Consider the following 20180-nt stretch of genomic DNA (forward strand, 5'->3'; position numbering starts at 1 on the left):
ACTAGCTTTTGCCCGCGGCTCCGCCCGCGTTATAAAGTTTTTCAGGCTAAAGTTTTCCGTTATAAAAGTAGTAGTTTCCCGGGAGCCTATGTTCTTCCCAGGGTCGCAAACTGTTCCATACCAAATTTCATCTTAATACGTTGGGTAGTTTTTGAGTTTAACACGTTCAGGCAGACAGATGCAGCGGGGGACTTTGTTTTATCTAATATATAAAATTCTCGTGTCACAATGTTTGTCTCCGTACTCCTCCGAAACGGCTTTACCGATTTTAACCCGATCTATTTTTCATACCCCTAAGTGTTAAGGGTTGTCCACCCTTAACATTTTTTTTTACAAAAAATAGGGGTTGGTGATAGAAGGGTATAAATTTAGGGTTGAATGTATTTTTAATGCGACATAATAAAAAAAAAAAAAATAAAAATTTGTATAGAATTATAAAAAAAATGTTAAGGGTGGACAACCCTTAACACTTAGGGGTATGAAAAATAGATGTTAGCCGATTCTCAGACCTACTGAATATGCATGCAAAATTTGGTTAAAATCGGTAAAGCCGTTTCGGAGGAGTACGGAGACAAACATTGTGACACGAGAATTTTATATATTAGAAGATTATTCTTTCCCCCTTAATCATAGACGTTATTTCTCTAAGGGCAGAGCATTGCTGTGATAACAAGTCTCTTTATCTGATAGCCACGAGATTCAAGTTGTATCTCAATATTAGCCAATCACAACGGCCCTCTGTCTACGCACTGCGAAGGCTGCAATGCCGTCAGCACTGAGTAACAAACTTGTTATCACAGGAATGCTCCGTCTTTAGATAATTGACGTCTAGGAATAAGGGGGTTTATCTTTATACAACTACTAGCGAACCTATTAGGCAATAAGATAGTCAGTGAACATTTTTATATCATCATCATATAAAAATCTATTATAGTAGGTATACTTACTATGTCTAATTCAGACTATAAATATATCAGCAAATTATATTGAGACATGACCTTTTAAACCAATTATGAATAAATTGTCTTTTAAGATTTATTGATTCACTAGATTTGACTTGCGACTCTTGTCTGTGTGAAATATTTAAAATCATAAGGGAATATTTAATTTTCTGGGATTATAAATCATTAGGGACATGAGGATAAAAGCATCCATAATACACATATTATGATCATACGTTATTATGAGTTGAATATGGCCCTTTTGCATTTATATCTTTTTTAATTTATTCGTTTATTATTTATTTATTTATAATTGTAGTTGCAATATTGTAAGGAAAAATAATAAAGCCTAGTTGTTTAGTAATTATGTAAAGTTATTTACTTAGATATTCAACTGATTGGTCCAATTATAATTTTTAAAGTATTCTATAAAAACTGGTTACTTATTGTAAAGACGATAAAAAATATTTTGTTTACAAGAGACTTGATCCATGCAATAGGCATCAGTTTGTTTATAACATTTTTTAGACTCATTTTTTAACAAACTTTATTTTTCTTAATGTTTTTGGTGTATCAAGTCTCCCCTTTTTGATATTATTTATTTCAATATGTATGACCTATAAAACCAAAATCTTAATATAATGAATACTTATATACTCAAAGACAGTATAGCTTTCTATTAGTGTATTTTTTTTTTAATTTGGCTCAGTATTTCTAGAAATAACATTATCCACTTCAAAGAAACTAACTATAGCTAAGTTATTAGTGTAGATTTAAGCATGGAATTCAAAATTACATGTTTAGATGTTTAAACTGGTAGTATTATGACCCAAATTGTTTTGAAACAGCACACGTTTATTTATATTATGTGATTTTAGGCATTAGGCAATGTATTGTAATATAATTAATACACACCTTAAAATGATTCAAAAGAAGAATCAGTATTTTAAATGCAACGGACAAGAATGTGCCATACTATTAAATGGAATAATGGAATGGCCTTTGTCCGTAATCATGTTACACTTAATCATAATTAGCGTGTATGTGTGTGCATCGTGTAATCTTTAATGTGTAATAAAATTTCAATAAACACTGTTATTTTATTACCCACTCATACAAGTAGTTCCGTAGTCCCGATGCGGTCGGCTGTTTGGCGACCGCTGGTATAAAATATAGATTGCGGCTGATATAAGACTGTTTCCAATAAACGATCCTAATCTTAATCTTCGGTTTGAACCGTAGAATAATCCAATGAAAACAAGGCATTTGTAAAGATGTTAAAAAATCCTTTGTTCCGATTGGTCCATTTTCGCAGTTCATCGATAAAAGCTATATGGATCATTAATTATTAAAAACGGCGTCCATGACGAGTCCAGCGATTACATTTTTCAACTAGCTTTTGCTCGCGGCTCCGCCCGCGTTACAAGTTTTTCAGGCTAAAGTTTTCCATTACAAAAGTAGTAGTTTTCCGGGAGCCTATGTTCTTCCCAGGGTTTCAAACTGTCTCCATACCAAATTTTATCTTAATACGTTGGGTAGTTTTTGAGTTTAAGACGTTCAGGCAAACGGATGCAGCGGGGGACTGTTGTTTTATAATATATTTTTTTAGAACTTTTTAAGAGGAATAATCCCGACATACATCATTGTTGCATAACTTTAACCGTTTACGCAGCGCACGCAACGGAAGCTCTCAAAACTAATAAATTGTCCCCGTATTTGTAACATGTTTCATTACTGCTCCGCTCCTATTGGTCATAGCGTGATGATATACAGCCTATAGCACCCCACAAATAAAGGGCTATCCAACACAAAACGATTTTTTCAGTTCAAACTGGTAGTTCCTAAGATTAGCCTTTACTGCTCCGCTCCTATTGGTCATAGCGTGATGATATATAACTTAGAGCACTCCACGAACAAAGGACTATCCAACGCAAAAAGAATTTTTCAGTTTGGACCGGTAGTTCCAGAGGTTAGCCATTGCTGCTCCGCTCCTATTGGGTATAGCGTGATGATATATAGCCTATAGCAATCCACAAATAAAGGGCTATCCAACGCAAAAAGAATTTTTCAGTTTGGACCGATAGTTCCTAAGATTAGTAAACAAATATAATGAGAAAGCTTCGAACTGCTAAGCTATCGGGAGTTACACGTGTTATTATGAGTCAACCATAAAAGATAGACATATGCTGTCGTGGGATATTTTTTACATAATTTTAAGGAGAACATTTCCGTCATACATGATTTCTATGTAGCTTTAACCATTAAGGTTGCACACGCGACGGAAGCTTAAAAAATGGAGTAACTTCTCCCGTTTTCCCAACATTTCCCTTCACTGCTCTGCTCCTATTAATTGTAGCGTGATGAAAAGGATACTATAACCAGCACAGGAGTATGAAAAATAATTGTACCAAGTTTCGTTAAAATCCGTCGAGTAGTTTTTGTTTCTATAACGGTTATACAGACAGACAGACAGACAAAAATTTTACTAATTGCATTTTTGGCATCAGTATCGATCCCTAATCACCCCCTGATAGTTATTTTTGAAATATATTTCATGTACAGAATTGACTTCTCTACAGATTTATTATAAGTATAGATATAGATTAATTACTGGCTATGCCCAATAAAATGCAACTGGCATCTTAATGCTAGGATAGGTAAAGCAAGTCGATATATGTATTTTTAAGTTTTAAGTATAAGTATGTATTAAGATTTTATTCAAATTCCGGGTTTCGATCGTTTCCGCTGAATATGGTTGAGCTCCAAACTAACCGGTTTCGATTTCTTGAATCGCAATCTCTATTTGCAACAGTGGAATTTAATTTGAAATTTACCCTCAATATTATAAATTTAGTATTTTACTCATCATCCGTCACAGGTATCTATTTCCATACATACTTAAGGCGATACCTCAAGGTCCATTTTCATACATTTTGTTTCGGCTTTAATCTGGGTAACTAAACAAGTATTGGCAAGTAAAGAATTTAAATTCATGTCTAGTTAGTGATTAGTTCTCGCAGTTGAAGAAAAATGTAAAATAATTAATAATCATGGATATTTCGGCCTTTAAAATTTAATATGACGAAATTTTAAAGGCAGAAATATCCATGATTATTTATTTAATTTTGTTTAGTTACCCAGATTAAAGCCGAAACAAAATGTATGAAAATGGACCTTGAGGTATCGCCTTAAGTGTGCAAATTATTTGCAGGCTGACTGCATCCATTACCCATCAGTGATCTTATTCAATTACGTGATGACAGAATGTATGTTGCAGATGGAATTCAGTTTGGCTAAATGCTTGTGGATCCCATCTACCCTGGGTAATTTAATTTAGTTCCTACCATCAAATTAGAAAAAATGATTATAATAGTAGTCATTTGGTGCTAAAAAGGAGGTTGCCTGGAAAGTTTTTAAGGAGTTTTAAAAATGGGAATATTATTGATTTCAATATGCTCATTCCAAATTTCAACCTTGCTACTTAAACCTAACTCCTCTATTTGCCACCATATTGCAAAAATGGTGATTTACAATATGTTTTTCAGCTCGATTGCTTAGTTAAAAATTGAAAAAAGGACATCGAAATTTACACAATTACCCACTTTCAAAACTCCCAGAAAATTTTCCAGGTAGAACTACCAAATTGTACTAAAATGCAAAACATTACCATGAGTATTTTATAGTTATGGATAAGGTAATAGAAAAATAAAATTTGTGTTTTATTATATTATAATACACCACATTCTTTTAGTTTACTATTTTCAGAAAACTTACAGCTAGATTAAATTATATTAGAGGTACATTAATATGGGAAGGCCATTGAAAAGTTTTCACAAATAGAATACATATAATAGAATTATTGTTATTCTAGTAACTTTTAGATAATTATTTGAAATAAAGTATTTTTATAGACATTAATCATGAATCTTATCTAAAAACAAATAATATAACAAAATGATTTCATTTATTCAGTATTGCTATTCATGTTCAAATTACTATCAGAATGCAAGCGCTCAATGGATGCAGATAGTTGTTCCAAGCTCTGAACAAGCTGTGCCATCTTATCTCTCGAAGCGGAATTGTCAAAATTATCTTCTGTTGGCTTCTCCACATCAGCACATAAACGAAAATGTAATCGTGCTAAATGTTCTTGCTGGTCCCTTATATTGATCATCTGCTCCATACTACATCCTGAGCCAAAAGCACTTAGCTTACCGGTGTGAAAATCATCTAGCAATTCTAGTAAAGCTTTTTCCATATGCTTGACATCAGGTGTTCCTTTAGGGACATTCTTTGGTCGACTATTATAATTCGAACGCATAACATCACGGTGAAGACGTTTTTCACTTACATACGATATTTTGGTTGATTCATTGATACTGTTTCCAGTGCTGGTGAGCAATTTTTCTTGGTTTCTGGATGTCAGGCTGGCTGCTCCACTAGACATCTTGTTGCTGGTGACTGGTGAGGTTGCACACTGAGAAACTTTATGTTCATCTTCTTCGCCTCCATTCTGCATGAGTTGTTGAGTTTCGTTCGCTTCCTCCAAATTTAAACTCATTAGATTATGAACAAATATAAATGGGGACCACTAAAATACTTACCTACAAATCTTTATTACAATTCAAACTGAGAACGATATAAATAAAGGATTACTATGTTGGTCTAATTTGTGTACCTAAATGATGGTGAAAATAAATTTAGTCTTTACTAAAAGTCAAAATTGGTTTGTACTTTGTATCATTGTATCTACTTGTCACTATCATATTTGATCAACAAAGAACCGTCAACAGTCAAGCATGAAGCAGTGTTTCCACATAATATGATCTTGATTTTATAAGAAAAATCCCTATTCCTAAAATCCGTATTTGGAAAAACATTAAAATATAAAAATAGCGTTATACGTATATACACGTTTAAATTATAATGTGTTATTTTGAATAATATAAGTATGTAGTTTCACGTAACGTAATGAAAATATCCTTTATCCTTGTTACATCGTGAAATGAGCCTCTGTCTTCACATTCGGGAATGAAAGGTGTGCAAAAAATAAATATTAAATATAAAAATGCCATTAAAAAAAACCCTAAAAATATTACATCCCTATGAAAACCCCCTATGTTGGTATTTCTATTCATAGACTTTATCTAAGGACGGAACATTACTGTGATAAGTGTGATAAGTCTGTTTTTAAATAACGTCTATGAATAAGGGGGTTAATATATAAAATACCTACGAAATACAGAAACAGAGTTCAGAGTCTGATTTCAGAATGCTGGGATCTTATAAAAGGATCACACGTGCATGCTGAATCTTTCTGAAATTGCATTTTTTCGGATTGATGTGAATTTTTAGATAACAATTTAGATATTTATTTTTATTCTAAATATATCTCTATATGCGGGGATTACCTTACATACTCAACCACTGCTGACATAAACGTCATGTTTAGCAAATCACTTTACGATAAATAAAGGCTGGATAATTTTACATAGATAGGTAAATTAATTTAAATTATTTAATGATATAAATATTTCGGTAGTTCTTTCTTGCTATTTTTATTTTCCGTAACCAACATCTAAACCTTACAACATAGCCCTGAAATTATTTATACTGGTCTAAGCTTCTTGACCTACATCGATTTACCCTCGGAATAATATCTATTAGGTATAGCCAGATTTATTGCTGCTAATATCGAAATATTAATTTCGTTTTGTCTGGTCACACAGTTATTGAAGTTGTCAAGACCGCCGACAAGTACGAAAAACGACGACGGGGTATGTTTTATAAAATACATTAATTTAATTGGTTTACATACCAATAATTTAATATCGTTTACCACTATATGATCCTGTATCTGAAGAATCCCCATTATTCACTACGTTAAATGTAAAAATGGTATATTTTAGATGATTTATATCCAGCCTCCATTGTCCATTTTTTCTAGCCACATCCTCAATTTATTGTGGCACATGTTTCGCTCGAATACCGACAAAAAACGTTAGTTTCATCACAGAGTGCATTTACCTTTACGTACTGTATTCTCCGCAGGCTTACGGCAGCATCCGAAATTTGTTCTGACAACTGGATGAAAATACGATTACTATTGTCTATGCAATATTTTGCGTCGCATAGGTTTCGTGATTGTACGAAAGTGCTTTTCGAGAGCCAATATGACGGAGGCGACACCGCTAGATCCCATGCTTGTCAACCGAGTGTTGCGCTATCTGCACACTGGTAATGAAGCACCCAAGTACTTTCCTGGTTGTTGGTCTTCCCATAAGTATTTCGAAGCTGATAAACTGCCTGCCCTCAATGAAGTTCTCGCAAATTCCCCCAATAATGTTGAAATAGTCAACATTATTTTAAAAGTGAGTAACATTTATGTTTACTTAACATTTTCTTATGTAGTTTTTTGTATCATAGAAAACTCAACAGAGTGGATCATTTCAGGCTGGCAAGGATGGCTGGTACACCCGTTTTGAGACTATTGCATTTGCTTTGGCTAAGTGCCTATTGTTGGGGTCGTCCCTTGTCAAGGAAGCTACTTACAAAGCTGCTGCTGAAATATGTATCACTCCAGAGCAAATGATGCTCTTCCATAAATATACAAGGCTATTGAAAACAGGTATGCATAGTTTTTATAAATCCATAGAAATATAATGTCTATTTGGCTTGACCTAATGTGGTAGTGCAGTGGTTTTTAAAATGAATAGAACATAAACAAATAAGTAATGTAATTCTTGATATGCTGCTGGCCTTATGGAAAGAATTAGGGATGAGGACTGCATTAGGTATTTTTCCAAATAAAATGTCATATGTCTTAAAGCTTGTTATTTTTATAAAAATTTGCTGGATTAAATCAGCAATTTATCAGAGCTTAAAAGCCAGAAGCAACATTTGATAAATGAACTAGAATATTTTTGATATAACTGAGGTCTTGGACAATCCTTACATATAAAACAAAGTCCCCATTATATCTGCCTGTATATGACAAAACTTAAAAACTACAGAACAGATTTTGATGAAATTTGGAATGGAGATAGTTTGAGACTGTCTACATTTTATCACAGGGAAATATAAAGCGATACTTTATCCTGGAAATACTCTTTCATGTGGGTAAAGTTATAAGCAAAAAAAGCAAGTTTAATAAAGTAACAATATGGTTCTGTTTGCAATGGAGGATTTATTTTTGTATGACCACAGCAAAGTAACCCCACTACACTTGATGGTAATGGAAGTGGGGTCCAAATAGTGTTGACTGATAAGATATGATTATACCTTGACCATTTACATAATTATGTCAGCTTGTTTGAAACTAGAGAGACCCGAGCTGATCTTGGGAAGCAATAACACTTTGTAGGCCACTATGGTAGATTTTACAACTTTGTATGGTAGTCAATATCTGGTTGCATACACAAATCCTACCACCTATAATTTTTTTATATTAGTTTCCTGTATTACTAGTGTCCCATTGCTGGGCACGGACCTTTACTACTGAGAGGGATTAGGCCTTAGTCCACCATGCTGTCTAGTGCGGATTGGTAGTCTTCACACACTGTCAGAATTCTTGTAGAGAATTTTTCAGGTATACAGCTTTCCTCGCAATGTTTACCTTCACTGTTAAAGCAAGCAATAATTCACAAAGATCACACACATAACTTTTATAAAAGTCAGAGATGCATACCCTTGCGATTTGAACCTGCAGACATTCATCTCTGCAGTTCAGTCTACACCCAACTATGCTATTGCCGCTTTTTTATGTGATGCTATTTATATATTTAAAAAATATATATTTTCTTCTAGGTAATGGCAGAGGTTGGTGTAAGAATGTAAAGGAGTGGTACATGAGCAGAGACCCAATGGAGCTTGCTAAAGAAGTGACCAGAGTTCGCGCACGTCATGGACGCTCTCATAAAACTCTCCTCAGAAAATCCCATTTCAAATTACCAGAAAACGACTGTGGTGAGCTTTTATTATTTCGCGACAATATTTCCCCTGATATTGAAAAAATTGTTCTAAAAACGTTCTGATTTGAAAGGATCACGACGCACGTGCGCTAAATCGTCTTGGCCTCAAAACGCTATTCAATCTTAACAAAAGTTTTTTGCTCTAGTTATTATTCCGTGCACAAATAATGTTGACTTCAACTGTGCACAAAGTTGAGTCAGTATAAGTTTTTAAATTATTTATTTAGGCATTTCAATGACATTTTTGCAATAAAATAATTACATTTCTTGTACATAGAATGTTAAATAATATTTTATGTATGATTGGCTATATTGTATTAAAAATAATTATAATAGCTGTTTTTTTTTAAAGGAACATCATTAAGTTGGAATAAAATACACAAGAATTTTACAACAAAATTTTGACATAATTTTTCTCAGTTTCATTACAATTTAAAGTTCTTATCCTATAAAAAAACATGCTTTATGATAATATCGCTTAAATTCCGCTTATTGGTTTAAAATACTGTAGTAAATTCATAATATTATAAAGTACAATAGGGTTAAACATTTCTTTGTCTGTCAATGAAATGCATTAAGGTTGATATTAATGATTTATTAATATTCACAGCACGCGATGCCGTGATCAAGTACGCCATATTTGGTTTAAAACGTGCCAAACAGTTGCTGGGCGACAAACAAGAGGCAAATGAAGTGTTTGCTTACATACAGAAAGTTGAGGACATGCGACACTGTGAAGACTCTGCAACAGCAGCTGTCATTGCTTCACAGAATAATTTCACGCTTGACCATGTTCCTGGTCATTTGTTGACTTCACAAGATGTATGTATATTGATTGTATTTTAAGCATTGATATAATACATAGTCATTACTAAAGCATTACGAAGGAGGCGGGAATATACATGGTTGAAACAAAATACATTATCGCTCCATATCTTTTGAATAAAATTTATCATATGCATTCTGCCATTAGGACTTCACTATTGTCAATTAAATAAAATGAACAAATACTTGGTTGTGTAATATGTGGTTATAGTTTAAAATTTTATTAAGTTTTATAGCAACAAGTAAAGAACTGTTTTGTAATCATTTTTATGTGTATTAATAATTTATGTGATAAAACATGTTAGATAAACAATCCAGGTATGGAATGCTGTATTGCCACAATTTTCCCTGTCTGAGCTGTTGTACCACATTCAACGCATCCACAATATGGGCTTCCTGACTAACGATTCTACAACCACTGCTATTCTGATCTCCTTACTTAGCAACCAGGAGGTTATCAAGAAGTCTAAAGTTACCGCGCTTGAAGTTTACATAACAATCTGCAATTATAAGAACAAGTCCAGGTGAGTTCTAAAATTCTAAATCTAAATCAATAATTATTAAGGATACATATTTAAATTTTATATTTCTAATCTGAGACAAAGGAATTGATTATATCCTTCTGTTGAACATAGTTAAAAATTACAAAAACAGTACTATAAAAAAAAATCTATTCCGTAATGACTGTGTCTCAGTGACGTACACGACGACAAGATCGACCCCTATCTGGGATCGAATACCGGATTAGGCAATGTGGTGTTGGACTTTCCTTCTCAATAGTAGCCTGGAATCTAAAATTTACGCTCCACTTGGCGATAGCATCGCCCTTATCACCCTGGGATGGAACGCATTTGATTAAGAGCGGGTGCCCTGGTGGCATCCCTGCCTACCCCTTTGGGGATGAAGACGCGATGTTTGTATTTGAACAGTGCGTGATTTTTGCTCCTATTATTTGCTAGTATCTCCTACTATGTTCAGGCCATTGAAACATGAAAAAGCAAAAGTGGCTGCTGAGAAGGAACAGCGACGCCGCACGCGTCAAGTTTTTGATGTTAAAACTGGACAATGGGAATGGGCGTCAAGTCGGCGACATCCCAAGGAGATCAAGCATTGGGGTATGTTATTTTCAAAACCCGCTTCCATATAATGTTGAAAACAATATCAATCTATTAGTATGTTAACTATATTCACACTGCTATATTAAAATTTATTAATTTTAAGTAATTAGTTATTATACATTTAATTTAAATTCTTATAAATATAAAAAAACGTCATTTTTAATTGTTGTAGGTATTGAGCAACCACCGAATCCAGCTATTATTCTGGCGCTCAACAAACTCATTGATGTAACATGGGCTCTCACTCCGCCTACTAAGAAACGATATCTCATCACTATGGATATGCGGCACCATATGTTCAAAGGTATAACTTAGTTCTACTAATATAATTAATGAAAGTTTGTAAAGGTCTCCAAAGTCTCTTAGAGGTAAACACTGAAATTGCTTAACAGATCATGCCTTGGACTCACACTTAGGCTAATTTTGTCTTTATTTCGGTAAAGAACTTCATTTAGGCGGAGCTATGAGCAAAAGCTAGTTTTATATTAAATATCACAAACAAATTGAAATGTATGTAACACTATGCGATTGATATGATTGTGAGTATCGGCGGTAAACGGTAAATAAGTAATTTAAAGTCAGTTGGGAATAAACCGTTGTACTAATTACATGCTGTATCTCCTTACGCTCCCACAAAATTTTACACAGATAAGAAATCAGTGGAGTATTAAAATGCAGCAATTGTTTGTCAGGTCGCCACTTCTGCAAACACTATGTGCCACCGAAGAAGGGAAAGAACTCCACCAACGCGACCGCGGGCGGTGGCGGAGGCGATGCTGACGTCGAGAAAAAGAGCAAGAAACGTCTTACCGCCGAGTGCTTCTACAACAGACACGTCACGCCGGGACATGCAGGTAACAATAGCAAACACACACCCATGTTTTTTAATTCTGAAGAGGTAGGCAGACACCCAACTAGTGCACCTTCTTTTCACCATGTTTATTGTGTGATAGATCACATCGCCCATTACCATATTATTAGATAGATCTAATAATGTGGTAATGGGCAAGCCTATCATCATATTGGGCACAAATTTCAGACTGCGAGCTTATATTGAGCAAACAATAATAAACTAACAAAAAATATACATTAATTTAGTAGGGGCTGTACGAGCGTAAACTATTGTAACAATTTTTTGCATTATGAAACAATGCTTACTATTTTATATTGTTTTTATTTTATATACAATAGATATAAATCCTGTTTTTTGTTTCAGCTATCATTCTAGCGTTGCAACTGTTGAAGCGCGAGAAGGAAGTCAAGATTGCGGTGTTCACCGAAGTCGGCATAGAAATTATCTCCATTGAACCCAACTTTACCGGGATAACTGAAGCTGAATTCATTTTTAGAGTAAGTAAAGAATCATTTTCTTCGATTGTTTATGATAGTGATTTGGAACATTTTCTGGCATAAATCTATTTTCGCTATAGAAATATTCTACTTATACTATCATTGCTGTTACAGTCTTTTTGATGGATTTGACTGATTGCAGAAAATGGATCTAGGTCGCGTGCAACTGGACGCGCCGATAGCGTGGGCGAACACCTACAAGCAGAAGTTCGACGTGTTCATCAACATGGTGGACCGCAGTACGCGCCTCATGGAGCTGGAGCAGGGGGCGCGCGGCGGGCGCGGGCCTGGCGGTCGCTATGGCCCGCCGCCTGCGACCGACAAGGAGCTGGCGGACCACTGTCCCGTGCGAGCGCTGCAGCGCTACAGGGACACCACTGGCAATCACGATGCCAAGTAATGCATACTAATATTGTAGTAGCTAACGAACATTTTGAGCACTTAAGTGTAGCTACACTAATGTACAAGAAAAACCCTCACCACACGGTAGTACGCTTTACATGCGAAAGTAGCTCTGTGTGGCGCCAACGCTGTCACGGCAAGGATGCTTGAATAGGATTTTCTCTGTTTAAGCGACTATATTGTTTATAGGATGAAGTCAATTTTATATTTCACACAAACCAAATTCTGCGCGGGCGTAGTCGCGAGCAAGTTACTTGTTAAGTACGCAAATATGTCTTGCAAAAAAGTATTGTTTATAAATTTTGTTATTAATTACAGCAAATCTGTAACATTGAACGTCCTTGTACAGGCTCATCGTACTGAACCTGGCGTCTCACCGCGTGGCCACGACCGACGGCACCCACGAGGGCGTCCTCGACATCGTCGGAGTGGATGAACACGTGCCCAAGCTGATGGATGCGTTTGTGCTCGGTCAGTTCAAGTGAATTGGTACCCCGCAAACGTCGCTTCGCAGTCCTGTCAATTCGCTGATCAGTACCGGTCTACATTTCGATCGAACGATCTTTTTTTACTCACATTACCTCCAAAAGATATTGCATGAGTGGTCATACGTAACATGTGTGTATTTTACCTAAATTTCCACATCCATCTGTGCGTTTATAATGCAAACCATGTAATAGCCATTGGATTATCAGTTTATTCTTTCCCATTAATCTTTCCCACACTCACGACGAATAAACTCGAATATTTATTGAACATATGATTTGGTATCTACTGGAGGTGATCTGTGTTGTTTTACCTCAATATTTAAATTAATTGTTTAAAAAAAATACCGCGATGTGTTCCGATAATTCCGTTGTGTTCGTTGTAGGTGACTCGTTTCCAAAATGATACATTATAAAGCAATGTTACATTGTATTTTACATGTTGATTCTTGATTCAAAATGTGACCAAAACTATTTTCACGTGTATTTTGGCCGTCTTGGGTGATAAAGTAGGGAACATAATATGTCATTGACAATTGTAACGTAATTGTAGTGACCTAGAGATCTTAATGTAATTTGCATGTTATTATTTTAGCATTAACTTCATTTGTAATCGCTTACGAATAATTAAAGGACTGTATATGTGTCCTTATTAATCTGACGATGAAATGATTTTGGATCTCTGCTTATATGTAATTTTAAGAGCACGATTTTATTATAAGTTAATTTTGTAGTTCACGAAAGGCTTGTATTACCGCTTGACGTTCCTATGCCGGGTATGTTGACAGTTAAAATTATACAAAGTATACTCGGCACAGTTTGGCAACTTAAGATTTTCGTTTTCAGAAACATTAAAGGATTATTCATCCAGCTTTTTTTATAAAACATGATTGTGTTTGTTATTTTTAGTTAACATTATCTATGGCATATTATAATAATGTAACGTCGCTTGTTGTTTTAGGAGAAGTATTCTCTAACATGTTACATATTATCGTACGGAGTATGTATCTCTAGGTATTGTTAAGCTTAGATATCGTAGCTTGAACCATACGTAACAGGGTCTTTTTGGGTTATTCAAAAATTTGGCACCTGGCGCTCACTCGTTGCTATGTGTTCATTAAATAAAATACTTTGTGATGGGAGTCAAAATGTTGACGATAGGTGATATTTCTTTTATTTAGAAGCTATAAAAGAACGTATTTCACTCACCAACTGTCAGTTTTCTCCCCTACAATAATGTAACCGTTTGCACCGCCAGCACTTGAGTTGTTGTGTTTCAAATTTTATTTATTATTAATGATGAATACGACGAAAATGTTCGTTTGTGAGGTTGTGCATTGTAAAACATTTTTCCAATTGCCAAAGTAAATAGTGCATTTGTAATTTAATTGAAAGTTCTGGCGTGCAAACGTTTCTCGTTTAGAAAATAGTGAAAAATAAATAGCATATCTTTCTTAATAATTAGTGAAAAATTTAATGAAAACAGATACATGCTCATGGATGTAATAGTTATTAATGGTGTTAGTGAATCATAATCGTTTTTTATAGTAGTTGTATGTGACAGAACATGAGATGTCAGTCGCAGTTGATATCAAAACTAGTTGATGCGCATGAATCTGCTTTCATATGTCGTAGTATAGGTAAATCCGTTTCAAAATGTTGGTTACTTTTGTACTGATAAATGAACGGACTTTTCAGAATCTGTGATCACTTGGTACTCTCTCGGGTTTAAGTATTTTTTATATCTGAAAATAAAAAATTCAAAATGTAGACAAAAAAAACTCGAACTGCTAGCCACGCTTCTTAATAAATACTATTTTGTTTTATTAATGGATGTTGTAATAGCTGAGAACACGGGGATTATTGTTTTGAAAGTATTTTTTGCTGTTGATAAGTATTGTCATGTTTGCGAGTCATTTTGTCAGTAATTTGAGTAAGTACTTATTTTGATAATTCTCGAAAAAACTCGCTTATCACCGCACTCATAAATAGCATTCTGTGATTAAAGATGCCTTGGCAATTTCAAACTAGTGATATTATTGCTAATGAGCTGGATTTTCTTTCAAAACTAAAATTTTGATTGTTGAAGAAAACCGGCGCTTTTAGACATAGATTTAAATTAACATAGTATTATGCAATGGTTACAAAACTTGCATTCTGTTGTTATTCAGTGAACTTTTTATATGTTTTTCGTTATTTTATTGAAAACTTATTTCCTGTGAAAAATAAGAGCTTGCTAGTGCATTTGTTCAAAAACCAAATCAATCCGTCCCATTTAAAAGTTATCATTGTGTTCCATATTCAGTGCTTATAATGTTAAGTTTAATAATAGACTTATGTTTTTGTTTTAACTGATTCACAGCAGCATATTAAAATAGCACCACACTTATGGACAAATAACAAACAATAACATTTAAAAAATGTACTTGCATGTTTGTTTTCACGTTAATAAACTCTTGAATATTCAAACACGCGTTTTTATTTATAAATAATAAAACAAGTTGAAGTGTACTATTTATTATGGCAATTTGCTGGTGAATCTCAACAGTTCAATCACTGATTTGCATCATATCATCGCCGCTAAAGAAATATTTTCATCTAGTCAGCCCAGTAATCAGTCCCTCGAGGCGAGGACGCTTAGATCAAAATGTTACTAGGTACTTTGAAACTTTTAAAATTAAGTTAAACGATATACATGTTATTTAAATTTTTAACAAATATAGAGCAGACATTGGGAAGATTGTAATATAAAAATTTCGAGCTCACTGGGCGGTTACTCCATCTACCGTAAAATACCATAACACATATGTAAAATAAATAAAAAATTACTTCAACTTTTGTGCGGTAGATAGAACTAGTTTATATTCTCATAATATCGATGACTTGCTATTAACATTAACAACCGTACATGTATGTATCTATTATTTTATGTGAATTATTCAAACATATTTTCTTAAAATTAACGCATCACTTGTTAGTGATGCTCTCAGAGTGATGCTTTCTAATGTTGAGTAGGACATACAAGAGGCGGTACATTTGTCCGGGACATGACGTCAAAATGTAAGAGTGGCTCAAAATTATATATTGTACTACTTCAAATTTTATGTCGCGGCAGTCGCGTTACTTATTCTCCGTCTCTGGTAAACTGTAGGACGAAGACAATGAGGTAGAGAACCGCATGCTACAAATTGCAATAGGACGTTATTTTACAATGGACATTACATTACGGCGTTTCGAGTCGCGAGCTAGAGGGAAATATTTTGAGGGTTAACATTACAAAATACTGTAAGATACGCATTGAAACGCCGAGCCTCACTACGCCTCGCCTCATTTGAAGTAGGACGTTGTACCGGCTCAATGCTAAAAAGAGGCTACTCTTACAAACTCTTTTTTATGTCATGTCCTACCCAACTCTAATGCTTTCACTACTCAGAACAAGAACAAGCATAGAAGGAATCTAAATTACCCTCATATACTTATGCTATTTTTTCAAATAGGCCAAAACCGTTGAAAAGAACGAGACAAATATTATGTTGCTAAGGTCGGCTTGCGTACACTTTAAAATAATCAAATGGTTACCTTTGGTCCTCTTTATGATGCCGAATTAAAAAGCAAATAAAATGTCAAATGTTCCAACTTGCCAATCTCAAAACAATGTCACAAACGCGCTCACACAATTTAGTTACGTTATACTTCAGCGCGTACTTTTCTAAAGTGGCTACATGTTGTGTAAAATTATTGTTGTTAATTTTAATAAATACACAGTGCTGTTTAAGTAAAATATAGCCCTAGGAACAAGCAATGGCCTGCGTTATTGTGGGGTGTAAATCTCATTCTTCTCGTAAAGAAAATGAAACTGAAATCATCAGCTTCCACCGGTGAGTAAACAAAAAACCTAATATATTTGCTTAAACCCTGTACATAAGTGCAAAAAGTGTTATTAATTATACTTTATTATGCTCTAGTCTAAGATGTTTTTATTACATAGATACGTTATCCGAGCTCAGTACTGGCAAGACGAAAGTAAGGTAACTGCCCGACATTCACTTAGTCAACCTCCCAGCCTAGCGCAACAAGGAACAAAAAATCTTTTGTATGGAATTGACATGGCATTTAATGGCGGATACTGCTATCTCTCTCTCTCAGTACAGTTTCTCTTTCTATTCCTCACCGCCATTATTATTGTTTGTTGACTTCCTGACGTTTTGGAATACATTTGTGTTTTATTGATTTTTTGTTATTCAAACAAGTAAAAATATACCAAAAAGTGTTTTTGTTGGTGTAAGTGAATACGTTTTAAAGACATGCCACCAAAAAACGTTTCATTACGTGTGAAATTTGTGGAGATCGAGCCAGTCGATTAAATCACAAAAGCAGAATATTTATGGCGAAATTTCCATTGGATGAGGTCAGGTAAGCATTAATTAGATGTTTTTAGTCATCGCGCAAATAAAGTAGCTTAGAAATAATGAAAATTCTCATTTTCTAATTACCATTATGTTACTAGTGATGTTGTTATTATTATCGATATCGATACCTGTTTAAATTTATTAATCAATTTGCCCTCCGTGGTTTCACCCATTTAGGTCCAGATTCTGTGGGAACATAGTGATAAAAAGTAGTAATTCGAACTATCTACATAACAAGTTTAATCGCAATCATTTTAGACTTTTTTGCGGGTACGCATAATAAACATACAATTGCATGCACACGCTTTATAATATTAGTAAGATGATGACTGATCATCAGGACAAAAAATACTAAAGTCGTGTATGTGTGTGTGTGTGTGTGTGTATGTGTGTGTGCGTGTGTGTGTGTGTGTACTTAAAAATGCGTTGAGCAATCAATGTGCCTGGTCACTGTTTATGATTTTAGGCTTAAATATAATTTTATAAGCAATTTATTTACAATTAAAAAATATTTCCAGATGCCGAAAGTGGGTTCAGGTTGTGGGAAAAGAAGATTTGATATATGTTCCCAGAGAAAAGCTGCATACTTTGAAATATGTGTGTGGTTCTCACTTTAATAACAAAGACTTTAATAAAAGAACAATCGCCTTAGAAAGTCAGCCATACCATCGAAAAATTTGAAAGCGGATCCACTTCCTGATGAAATGTTGTTTGAATTTCCGTGCCATGTTTTTATAAACAATGAGTGTGAAAAGAAGTGTCACCATCCTTTGACTTTATAATTAAATTTTCTCATTGTACCTTGACCTATCATAAATGCAACTATATTAGCCTACATGGTGAATGAAGGATTTTATTTTAAAATACAATTATTATTCAAAATGTGAAAGCTTTTCATTTTATTTCGAGTCCTCATTTTAGGCCAGCCTTGTAATTATAGTGCTAAAATGTTCACTATATAGCGTGAGTTGGATTGATAATGTGGACTCGAAAATACATAATATGAATTTTATCAAAGTAGCATTAGCGTCGATTCCCACCCAGTAGAATTTATCGATATCGATAAAAAGTGCTCACTACTATGTATTTTGTTCAGTTGGTAGTATTGTTATTTGACGTTCCTGACGTATTCTTCCATGATATTGGTATTGATACGCCATGTAAATTCGATTTTATTACTTTGTATTAAGTCCTGTCTCTTAAAACGTAGTGATTATATTCTCTTTGAACCTCCAACCACTGTCGCGGCTAGTCTGCTTACTAACTTCTTGTATTTTTATAAATAAAATGCCTTCCTGTGTTTTTAGACGATGTACAAATTATACTCCAACTGTGAATGAAAAACGTTTCATTTCATACGTTAGTAATAAGTATACACTATTTAAATAATTTTTAAAACTAATAAATGCATTTCATTCGACTGTCATGGCGACGGGGCGGCCGACGCTCGGGCCCATTCGGAACCACTCGGGCTCGCTCGGGCCGTATCGATGCGAGCCGCTAGGGCTGTGACTATAGTAAATACTCCGCTGTTTTTATGTGCAATTTTATTAGGATATGACGCGTCTATTTGTAAAATGTCATTGGCTCTAGTCATATTATAATCTGCTGTTGGCCATTCGATCCAGTCATTATTAAGTTTTTTTTTTTACCAATTTACGTAGTGTTCAATACTGTTGTGCTGCATATTCTTTCGATAACATAAATGTTGGTATATTGTAGTTTACTATTTTGCATAAATTGCCTTTTACTTTCAATATACGGTGGTGTAGTGGTAAAAGCCACTTGGAAACCGTGCGCGAAGGCTGGGGTCGAGGAAACTATCTGATTTTCATAGTGTGTTTCATACAATGTGTTTCATTGCAGATTCCCTACAGATGATGCTATGAGGCAAAAATGGATCGTGGCCATAGCTCGTCCCAATTGGCATTGGAAAAACAGTACCGTGTTTGCTCTAAGCATTTCGACAAAGTTTTATTAACATTGAAATAAGTTATCAAACATATGTGACATGAATGATACCGCTGTGTTTTAATTTTACTGTCCGATTTTAGTAGCTTCTGTCAAATCCCACCTCTTGGGTATCTTTTAATGCCTAAGAAAGTCAGAAAAGAACAGAAGGCGTACTGACTTTCTCCTAGACGAAATTCCGGCCGATTTCTTGTTTGTTACTTACAGCGGTTTCCATTCCTTCCGAAATTTCTAACAGTTTCTTAATTTAATAATCTAAATGCTAAACCATTTTTGTGTTTAGTAAATGACGTTTCGGAAGGCATGGAAACTGCTGTAAATAGCAAATGAAAATTGGACAAAATTTAGCTCGAAGAACGCCGGTAGTTCTATAATTTATTGTAATTTAACAGCTTTTTACCGAGTGCTTTTATATACCCAGACTTTTTTTGGTACTTCAATACCAAATCAGGGTTTTGATATCTTTTTTTAGCTTTTAACTAAAATAGCAATTTGCAACGGTTTGTAGTTGACTGACCGAAAAGTGTTTATTTTAGCAGGTCTGTGAATTTACCATAGCCGATAGACAAAGCATCTATCGATATCGATAAGATGTCAGAAGGGATCGCAACACAATTAAATTTCTTGCTGTCAAAGACAGAGTACACTCAAATGTCATAATGTTACTTCTATGCTTGTCATTGTTCTGAGTTTCACTACGTAGAATTTA

The 20180-nt window shown here is 34.5% G+C and overlaps 2 protein-coding genes across 2 annotated transcripts; one reads left to right on the top strand and one right to left on the bottom strand.

The window, feature by feature from the left end:
- Nucleotides 1–4641: 4641 nt before the first annotated feature.
- Nucleotides 4642–5730, bottom strand: LOC115453793. The gene has a single exon (XM_030182517.2). It carries the CDS (start codon nucleotides 5500–5502, stop codon nucleotides 4906–4908), a length of 597 nt encoding a protein of 198 aa, XP_030038377.1. The 5' UTR covers nucleotides 5503–5730; the 3' UTR covers nucleotides 4642–4905.
- An 853-nt stretch (nucleotides 5731–6583) lies between these two features.
- Nucleotides 6584–15560, top strand: LOC115453794 (60 kDa SS-A/Ro ribonucleoprotein). Its single transcript, XM_030182519.2, has 12 exons — nucleotides 6584–6718; nucleotides 6993–7312; nucleotides 7395–7569; nucleotides 8748–8906; nucleotides 9522–9733; nucleotides 10055–10260; nucleotides 10715–10851; nucleotides 11027–11158; nucleotides 11547–11708; nucleotides 12071–12204; nucleotides 12347–12600; nucleotides 12956–15560. The coding sequence occupies exons 2-12, from the start codon at nucleotides 7115–7117 to the stop codon at nucleotides 13089–13091; spliced, it is 1905 nt and encodes a 634-aa protein (XP_030038379.1). The 5' UTR covers nucleotides 6584–6718; nucleotides 6993–7114; the 3' UTR covers nucleotides 13092–15560.
- Nucleotides 15561–20180: the final 4620 nt, after the last annotated feature.

Source organism: Manduca sexta, chromosome 28 (genome assembly GCF_014839805.1).
Source record: "Manduca sexta isolate Smith_Timp_Sample1 chromosome 28, JHU_Msex_v1.0, whole genome shotgun sequence".
NCBI lineage: Eukaryota > Metazoa > Arthropoda > Insecta > Lepidoptera > Sphingidae > Manduca > Manduca sexta.